This window comes from Primulina huaijiensis, chromosome 5 (assembly GCF_012295235.1).
Source record: "Primulina huaijiensis isolate GDHJ02 chromosome 5, ASM1229523v2, whole genome shotgun sequence".
Taxonomy (NCBI): Eukaryota; Viridiplantae; Streptophyta; class Magnoliopsida; order Lamiales; family Gesneriaceae; genus Primulina; species Primulina huaijiensis.
In genome coordinates, this window is record NC_133310.1 from 7,739,618 (window position 1) to 7,750,075 (window position 10,458).

Below are 10,458 nucleotides of genomic sequence, written 5' to 3' on the forward strand. Positions count from 1 at the left end.
ACTAGCCGTTTTGTTACCGTTTATGACCGTTGGTGTACAAGAAAATAAATGTACGTATTTTTATAATTTTATGGTGTATATAATATTTGTAATGTTTTAAATAATTATGTATTTCATATCACAATATTATAATGAAATGTCATAAGATATTTTGTTTAAAAATCTTATAGGCTTTTATACTTGTCGTATCCCTTACCGGGAGTGTGGGATGTCGTCTTAACATCCTCCCAGGATTTATAACAAGTTTTTTGAAAAATTTATTTTTATTATTTATAATAACATTATATTATATATTAAGTATATACACAATAAATAAATAAACAGTAAAATAAATATTATTACTTTTGTTACCTTTTTCTTCTGTTTGGAGCTTGGAAAAGTATGGAGGACTTTTAGAGCTTCGTGTTGATAACGTGTTGTGAAAAAGTAAAAATTTACGGTAAAAACTAAAAATCTCAAAATTATCACACTACACACTTTATAATATTTTTCTCTCAACTCAATTGTGATTTTCTTCACAAATGAGAGATCTATTTATAGAAAATCTTTACAAATAATCCAAAAATAAAATCATCATTACCTATATCATCACACACTAATTTTCAATATTTACAACTCTTATTTTCAACATTCAAATATTCAACATACACATTTTAAATATTAATTTTCAACAGAAATAATATTTTTATTTCTGTTTATTAGATAATATTTTTAGAAACTAATAAATGTTTATCTATGGTGAAAAATCAAAATATTTTTAACTTGAATAAGTCTCTTGTGAGACTGTCTCACATATCTATATTCGTAAGACGAGTTGATCTGGTCCATATTTACAAAGAGAAATAATATTTTCGACATATAAAGTAATACTATTCATGGACCGAGTCGGGTTGGAGATTTATTCACAAAATTGATGTATAACGGTTTTATATAAGTTTTTGTATTTGAACTTAATAACAATGTGCGGTTCGAGTACAATTGATCAGCCATAGCCTGTTACATGTAATACCAAAAAACGAAAGTGTTGAGACAAAATGACATTTTGAAAATAAACATAAAAAAATTATAAGTTTTTTCATGATAATCCGCTTACAGCTATAGTTTTTTGTCTAATGATAACGCTTAATCATATTATTTACCTTATTATTTTTATCGTCGGAGAATATAGTGATTTTTTGTTTGTGAAAAATAAGACACTAATTTTACAATTTATCTTATTTTTTGATCGAAAGAAATTTTTCCCAGTGAGGTAGAAAGCTTCTTTCCCACATTGTGTCCATTCGAGCGTGTTCGAGTTGGGTTGACACATGATAATATTAAAAAACTGCTCAACTTGAACCTAAACCAACCCGAAAACTCTCAACCCGAACCCGACTAACTTAACTCAACTCAATCAATCCGACTCAACCCGATTTCTTTTAAAATAATTAAAAAATTCAAAAAAAATAATATTTTAATTTGAATACATAATAACAAAGCTTCTCTTACATATGATTTAAATTTGAAAAATCTAATAATTAAAAATTAAAAAATATTTATTAAATCAAATAAACAATTATTTTAAAAAATAAAAAATTACAAAATAAATATTAAATGATGAAAATTTATGATATAAATACACAATAAATTTTTCAAACATAAAATATATAAAATATAGACAATATGTATTGACTATATATATTTTTAAAAAAAAGTTAAAATTTTCTGGTCAACTCGAGTCGATCTGAACCCGATTATTTTTTTGGGTCAGATATTAGGTCTAACTTGTTTTGACTCGAACCCAAAAATTCCAACACAAACCTGATTTTTTTCGAGTCAATCCGACTCGAGTTGAAAGATCGGATCCTATTTTGACATCCCTTGTGCCAAGCAGATTTCCCTTCTCTGCGCAGCGTATGCTATTGCTTATAGAAAATACAGATGTGGGTAGTTTAGTGATATAAATAAATCGAGTAGATCGGATTTCAAATTATTTTAATTTTAGCTAAGTCAAATTTATTCAAAAATAACCCAATCGATTCAAAATATAATTTTTGTTTGACTAGATATTGATATATAATCTTCCAATTTTAATTTGTTTTTACTGGATTTTTTAAAATAGAGATATTTGCACAAGTAAGCTTGTGTAAATACATATATGTTTTTTTGAAAATGACCTCCGAAATTTCATACAATTACAAGAGGTTATTTTTGGAAAATATCGACTCAAGTCAGTTTTTGAACGTCTAAATTAAGATATTTTACTTAATAATATTATCAGAAAACCCGGGTAATATGTGGAAATTCGGGTGATCGGATAATATCGATAGTCCGAAAACCAAACTTTGTGAGATGTTGTTACCTGCATCACAAAGTAAAGTGAGTGGTGTCGAGATGTCAAACACTTTTGTTAAAGATCCAACAGCCACATTTAAACTTGGCTCCCTTAAAACCAAAAATCAGACAGTAAATGCATTTCTACGGTGACTGGTGAGGATGTTAACCCGTTCAAGCATCGAAATAATCGGGACTAACTACTCGGACATGGGGTCATAGCCTAATAGGGTCGTCAATTATTTTGACAGGATCAAAGGATAAGAAGTGCAAATCACAGACAAGCCATTACAAAGTCCACCATTAAATCGTCCACTCCTCGTTTCTTATTGAGTCAACATCAACATTCAATTTTCATAATTGTTATTTTATTCATCAATAACATTTTTCTTTCATTTTTTTTCTTTTTTTAATTAAAAGAATGCAATCAACATCAGTTGTTTTTTCACGCAACTACATTCAAGTTTCATACTATAGCATCAACAATAAAATATCATGTAATGCCAAATTTTACTTCGGTTTTATGCAGTAAGAATCAGCAGTTGAAAAGTCAGATGCGGCGGGGTATCTGAGAAAAAACCATCTGTTTGTTTTTATGAAAAAAACACATTTGAATTTACAGATATACATGAAAATCAGTGCAGGTGGAATTCCGAAAAAACCTTTTGGTTTCTTGGTTTTTTGGGTATTGGGTATTAGTTTACTGGAATTTTTGAAGTCAAATGAAGGCCATTTTGTGAGGTTTTTAGTACGTATATTATATTATATGTGACTAGAACGCGGTTTAAAGAAACAGTCTTTGTTGTATATTTTGTGCATTATTATTACGCAAGAACACTCTTTTCAGACCTTTATCTTTTTGCTTGCTTTTTAAATTTCTTCATTTTTTTATTCACAACTTTCTGGTTATTTTGCATTAGTGGACTGGACTGAGTCAACTAGGTTTTTAAGAAGATGATTTTCAAGAAATTTGTGCTACTGACTGTTCTTGGTGTTGGGATCAGTACGTTTTGTTGAAAAAAGTTGTGGGTTTTATTTAGTTTTTTGATGCAATGGAAGGGCTATGGAGATCTCGAAGTTGTCTCCTGTTGGCATTAGCTATTGGCTCTCTGTATCTGCTGAACTTACGTTTTTGCTGCTCTCTCAATGATGAAGGTTAATTTAATTTTACTTCGTTTTAATTTTCTTTCAGTTTTTGGTTGCTCAGAAGTGGAGAAGAAGGAATCAGTGCTTAAAATAGAGTTCTTCATTTTCTTCGTGTTGTCAGGTTTGGCCTTGCTGAGGGTAAAAAAGAAAGTGTCGAGTGATCCATATGGGGCTCTTTCAAATTGGAAAGATGAAGTTGGATTGGAGAATCCATGTTCTTGGGTTGGAGTTGGATGCTCTGAAGGATATGTTGTAGTTTTGTAAGTTAAATGGTTTCCAAATTGTTCATCTTTTAGCCGATTTAGAATTGATGATATAAAATATTGCTATTCTGTATGGAGGAGTTCTTTTCGGTTAGTCTTTTGCCGATGGCTTTTGATTAGATGTATTATATCGATTATTTTTCTTAATCTTATTGGATTCACAAGAATGATTTTCCCAATAATAGCTGAAAAAAATGAACGCTGTTAGTTAGCTTTGTAACATAAAGTTTTCTCCACCTTATCGTATTGAATTACTTGTAATTTCGGAAGGCTAAGGTTGTAGGAGTGTGACATGATGGCAAGGTCATGGGAAAGCTCTACCTAGAAGTTCCATGTTGTGTTGCATTTTTTTAAGTCATAAGAATACTTAATATGTTATTTAGAGAATTAATTATGTTCAAAACACCTTTTTGGGTTATTTAGAGAATTAATCTTTCATAAATTGAACACCTTTTTGGGTTATTTAGAGAATTAATCATTATTTAGATTATGTGAAATTTAGAGATAAATTCTTCGTATGTGGGTTTTTGAGAAATGCTGTTTTTTAACTGACAATTTTTGGTAACATGGCACTTTCCTTGGTATACTATCAAAAGGAGCTGATGACCATTGTGAACATTTGGTGGAAACTGAAATTTCTTGATCCTATTATCTGCAGGAACCTGAAAGATCTATGTCTAACTGGTACTCTGGCACCTGATATAGGGAACCTGGTTCATGTGAAATCAATGTAAGATACGCTCAATTGATTTTTATCGGGTGAGATCCAAATTATTTTTTGATGAATTGCTTATAACCGAGAATTCTTTGCAGAATTTTGCGAAATAATTCTCTTTCTGGTGTCATCCCCATAGAGATTGCAAATTTAAAACAATTGGAGGTTTTAGACCTTGGATATAATAACTTCAGTGGACGGCTTCCTTGTCATCCTGGTGACAAATTCTCGACGGGACTTCTGTAAGTTTGCGACAGCCGACAGGGCTTCCTCTATCTTTGTCTAAAACACCTTTTTGGTGGTCATGATATTGTTTGATTTTTGTTACTTTAGTTTAGTGGACAACAATGAGCTCCTTGACAAAATGCATCCCAAAATTTATGAACTTGAAAAGTTATCTGAAGTTCAAGTTGAGGACAACCTTTTATCCACTGCTGCACGGATGGTATCTTGCAATGGTCTGCTAGTCTCGTGGTAAATTTTCTCAGCATTTTCTACTTCTGGTTAAGAATTTAGTTAATATAGGAACTTTCAGTGTAGGAAATTAATAGTTTCTATGTATGCAGATGGTTTTATATTTTGGTCCTGTTCTTTCAAGTAGATTGTTGGAAAAAAAACCCTTTCTTATTTGTATGTTTCTTGAGTGTCTGATAATATCCAGGATTCCCCCCTTTCTAGTGAGTTGCCCTTCTCAGTGACTCAAACTTTTGGTTTTGGGGGATGTTTTTGAGCTGTTTTGTTTTCTAAGAAAACAGGGAACGAGGGGTTTTAAGGTGGACCCCAAGATATGACATAGCAAAAGTCTTATTATATTATATTATATATTATATAAAGGAAAAATACTAATGTGATGGATAGAAGGTGAAAGGAAGGGATGTCTGAGTGGATGTTCAACTATTTGAGAAATCTAAGAAAAATTGCCTCAAACCATGTACACTCGATTTCCAAGACTTGCTGTCTACAAATGTGAATCCTCGACAAATTTCTTGCAAAATTCTTTTACACCCTCCGACGAAATATGGTCGCCTATTGCTCTGAAAATGCTCGCGTCGAAGAAACCACGAACATATACCCGAGAAATACTAACAAGAAAATTCTTTTTGGTTCTTCCTTTTCTCGTGTCCATATTTCAATTTTGATCAGCATTCAAAGCTTTTCTTGCTCCTTTTTTAAGTTCATTTATCATTATCTTTACAGGAATTCAGAGGAAACAAAAGATGTAACAAGGCGAAAATTATTACGAACGCCGGCTTTTAGACCTTTTTTTCTATCTCCACCTCCACCAGTATCAGTACCTCTTCCTCCTCGTACTTTTCGGTCCCCGCGTGATATAGCTCCTTCTCCATCTCCATCTCCATCTCCATCTCCACCACATGTGCTAGTTGTACCATCCCCGTTACCTTCTCCAGATATACAGATATTTCCACCTTCACTGGCCACCCCTGCTGAAAAACCTAGTGCATCGAGTCAAATTTCCTGGATGAGTAGCCATCGGACTCTGGTACTGTCAGCATTTATTGGAGGTCCTTTGTTGATTCTTTTGTTGATAGGCGGCATCTTATTTTTTCGTTTCAACAAGATGGCTACTGTAAATCCCTGGAGAACAGGATTAAGTGGACAGCTTCAGAAGGCTTTTGTGACTGGTAACTTTGTTTTTTACTCATACACTTTGACATTGTTTTTACTCTATAATGCAATTATACTTACACTTTCTTTGGTTCCTTTTAGGGGTCCCAAAGCTTAAAAGATCTGAACTTGTGGCTGCCTGTGAAGATTTCAGCAATGTTATTGGTTCTTCATCAGTATGTAATCTGTACAAGGGTACATTGTCTAATGGAGTAGAAATAGCAGTCATTTCTATTGCAGTGGCATCTGCAAAGGAATGGTCAAATAGTCTAGAATCCAACTTCAGGAAAAAGGTACCTTTGGAACCTCCATTCTGAGATTATGTTAGTTTCTACATATTTCGATCTTGATCCGGGCTCATTGGGAACTAGTGTTGTACCGAGCTTATTGTATGGAAGTATATTATCACAAATTGAGGCTTAATGTATTCGCTGCCCCTTGTTCTTGTTTCCTTTTCCAGTAAATAATATGATTTGCTTTTCATTGCAGATTGACACTCTATCGAAAGTGAATCACAAAAATTTTGTGTGCCTACTTGGATATTGTGTGGAAGAGGAGCCTTTCACAAGAATGATGGTCTTTGAATATGCCCCCAATGGAACTCTTTTTGAGCATTTACACAGTAAGTATTAAATTGTTTTCTTAAATTCGTGTTATTATGTTTGCGCCCATTTTTCCTAGTGTTGTTTTCGTCTAGATTATAAAGTTTGCAACCAATGGACTCTATTTTTAAAGATTTCTGTGTTCTATATATTGAGTCCATCTGCTCATTATAAGGCAGTATGTAGTGGAAAATTAAGAAGTGGCCAATAGTTAGTCTGAGTCGGGGAACCTTTCGTATTCGGTGAAACCTTCGTATTTTGAAAAAATTTCATGTGGGGACATTGGTTCAATCCCATTGCACGATAATTGCTACTCATGATTAAGTAACTACTGCCTTTCGTAGTATGTTTTCTTTCAAACCTCATTCCATAAAATGAACCAATTCTTGTGGTTTTTTCAGTAAGAGAAGCGGAACACTTGGACTGGGGTACTCGACTGAGAATAGCAATGGGAGTCGCATACTGTCTTGAGCACATGCACCAATTGACACCTCCATTAGCCCACAGGAACTTGACGTCATCATCCGTGTATTTAACCGAAGATTATGCTGGCAAAGTGTCAGACTTTATCTACCAAAATGAAGGAAATTTAGACGGGATTGAACCCAATACACAGAGTAATGTCTACAGTTTTGGTGTCGTACTATTTGAAATGATGACTGGTAGGCTACCATACTCGGTTGGTGGTGAGTCACTCGAGAACTGGGGATCTGATTATCTCCGAGTTCAACCTCTAAGAGAAATTGTCGATCCGACTTTAAGAACTTATCATGAAGAACAACTTCAACTGGTTGGTAATGTGATCGAAATGTGCACTAATCAGGATCCTGGGCGAAGACCGTCCATGAAAGAAGTGTGCCTAATGTTGAGGGAGGTAACGAATATTGGACCTGATGGAGCTATACCGAAAGTTTCGCATCTTTGGTGGGCAGAGCTTGAGATTCTGTCAACTGAGGCTAATTGAAATTTGTGAAGTGGTTTCCCTTGGATTTTCTTGATTGTAAATCAGATGTTGCTAGTGTTTGTTGATGATGTATGAAGGTGGGAAGTGTATGTAAACGAAGTTGGTGGGAAATGTTTAGTCTTAGTAAATTTTGATATTTCTGTGTTATCTTTGCTATGATAAATATAATATGTAGGCAATTGCTTTGGAATGTAATGAATGTCAAATTCCAAGGGCAAAGCTATGTCTTCTTTTATGTTTGGTATTTATTTGAAAAGAGTACTTTTTCTTGATCATACAAAATTGGTTTGTATCATCAATTCTGTATTCTTGCCTTTTTCATTGCATCGGTTTGGGAACAATGATAAAAACTCATAAAAATACTGTAAATAATAATTAGTATCTCAATTCCTAATCCAAAGGTTAGGAAAAGGTGACGTATATTTTTCACTTGAGCCGATATATTGCATTATATGACAAAGAATATGATCTCTTTGTAAACGTCGTTGATTAATACTTAGGACATTACTCATGATACTATGAAACAAATCCTTAGGATATGCATGATACGAAAGAATAAAGTGATAATGGAATGATCATTTCCATCTCATTTCTTGGAGTAATGATCGATATGACATTGAAATGAGAATGTCTATTACGATAATAATATTCATTCTTATATTTATGAGAATAATCATTTCATCAATTTTGAATAGAGATAATCATCTTCAGTTCTCATTTTCTATATTTATAAAATCATTTTCTTATTTATCTTATTAATATAATAAATCTATATCTTGGTAATAATAATATTATTTATAAATATAAAATAATATGATAAATTTGATTCAGTTATTATCTTATTACATTCCTGTATATCAATTACGATTAAATTATACCACAATGAACTAAATTTTGTAACGTCCATCTTCATAGGTAAAAGTACGCGTAACAACTTCACCTATTCTAAAGTTTCATTAGCAGCTTATTATGTGTAATAATGCCAAATATCATAGCATGTAATATATGATAATCAAAATCAATCATCACAGGTAAATGTGGCGCTTGGATGTGATTAACGTAATAAAACATGTTAGGCTTTGAATGTATCTGAGGACATGTAATTATTATTGGTATATAGTTTTCTCGCACCCAAGACGTAACAATAAAATTTTTGTTTTGATGTTCAAAACGTTCTTGAGTATCGTATAATTTAAACCATTCATAAGGTGCTTAAATTTGATTTATCTTTATGTTTAAAAATGCTAGCTCCAACGTAACTATCCCGATGTTTAGGCAGTATAGCTCTTCTTGTAAATCCATACGAATTTTTTTTAGTCTCATAATCAGGTCTACGATCAGAAACTTTGTTCCTCGTATAGATCGTACTAGAGATCCAAACGAAAGTTGCGTTAAGATTGGATCGTTGAAATTTCGGAAATCCAGTGACATTGCGGAAATGTCAGGGCAGCGTTGCGGTGGAAATCCAACGACGATTCAGAACAACATTTGTTCTTATTCGGGCTTACCCTAATTAGCCCCATTTTTTATCAATCCCTTGATCAAGAACGTCAGAACTCAAGTCTGATTACATCAATTGGATCAAGGTAAAAGCTTCTAGTAGTATCACTCTATGATCCCCTAGGTATCACTGATAGTTCCTGCAAGAACATTAAGTTATGGTTAGCGTATAGTACGGTCCCTTTAACTCATATATCACGATTGAATCTGCAATCATTGGAATATCGAGAGTTGCAAATAAATTCGATAATGATGTTATGTATCTTTGGGTAATAATAGTGACATGGTATGTACAAGTGAGGAAACCTCCTTTCCAAAATACGCATGTCTTACTCAGTTCGAATCAGGGCTCAGATTTGTTCTATTAATAAAACATCAAGATTCATGAGCTGCTCACGAATGGTCAAAAATATAATTTGGCTCGAGTTCGGCTCGATATAAAGTTCGAATATGTTCGAGTTCGGCTCAAGTTCGATAAATTTGAATGCAAATCAAATATTTTTTAAGCCGACTCAAAAAATTTTCGAATCGACTCGATTGTTTACACTCCTAGAATTTCACCGAAGAGATGAGGTGACACCAAAAAATGTTGATTTGGCATTGAAAAATACCGAAATGACATCAGAAAAATTGATGATGTGTCTGACATCATTTGATAAGAGCAATTTTTGCAATTAAATTAGCCTAGAAATCTTTATGAGTTATGCTAATTGTGGGCAGAATTACGCGTTTTTGTGTTAAATTAGTGTCATGACAGGAATCATGGTGTTACATGAATAATGGGGCAATGTGATGCGGATTAGAAGGAGAATACAAAGTTGATGAATAATAGAAGAATGAAGGCAGAAGTGGGCGCGCAGGTGCACAATCTCAGCGTGCACCCACACGCGTATGAGCTAGGGGCACTCGGAAACAAGAACACACGCGCACCCGTGTGAGAATAGTGTTCAGCCTCGTACGACGAGGCGTGCATAACTAGATATCTGCGGACCTATTCGACTATAAAAGGACGTAACCCTAGATAAAAAAAAAAGAAGTCATACACACGGAAAAATCTAAGAGAACACGAGAGAAGGAGCGAGACGATGAGGACAAATATCGAAAATTTAAGAACGTATATTCCGCAGACAGAGACGTGAGTCGACTTCTTTCATTTCTTCTTCTCTTCTTCATGTTATTTGTTTCTATGAGTTTATTGACAAAAAAATATTTTATTTTGAACCGTATTTTGTTATGAACTAAAGCCTTGTCTAGATATCGACATAGTTTGGTCGAACCGTTATTTTTGAATTATTTAGTTATGTGCATTGGGCATAATCTAGAATTAAA

At 33.4% G+C, this 10,458-nt stretch overlaps 1 protein-coding gene across 1 annotated transcript; it reads left to right on the top strand.

Moving 5' to 3' along the window:
- Positions 1–2,874: 2,874 nt before the first annotated feature.
- Positions 2,875–7,864, top strand: LOC140976597 (probable inactive receptor-like protein kinase At3g56050). The gene is made up of 9 exons (XM_073440838.1): positions 2,875–3,468; positions 3,581–3,719; positions 4,381–4,452; positions 4,536–4,679; positions 4,771–4,911; positions 5,635–6,080; positions 6,166–6,356; positions 6,553–6,685; positions 7,067–7,864. Exons 1-9 carry the CDS (start codon positions 3,366–3,368, stop codon positions 7,627–7,629), a joined length of 1,932 nt encoding a protein of 643 aa, XP_073296939.1. The 5' UTR covers positions 2,875–3,365; the 3' UTR covers positions 7,630–7,864.
- Positions 7,865–10,458: the final 2,594 nt, after the last annotated feature.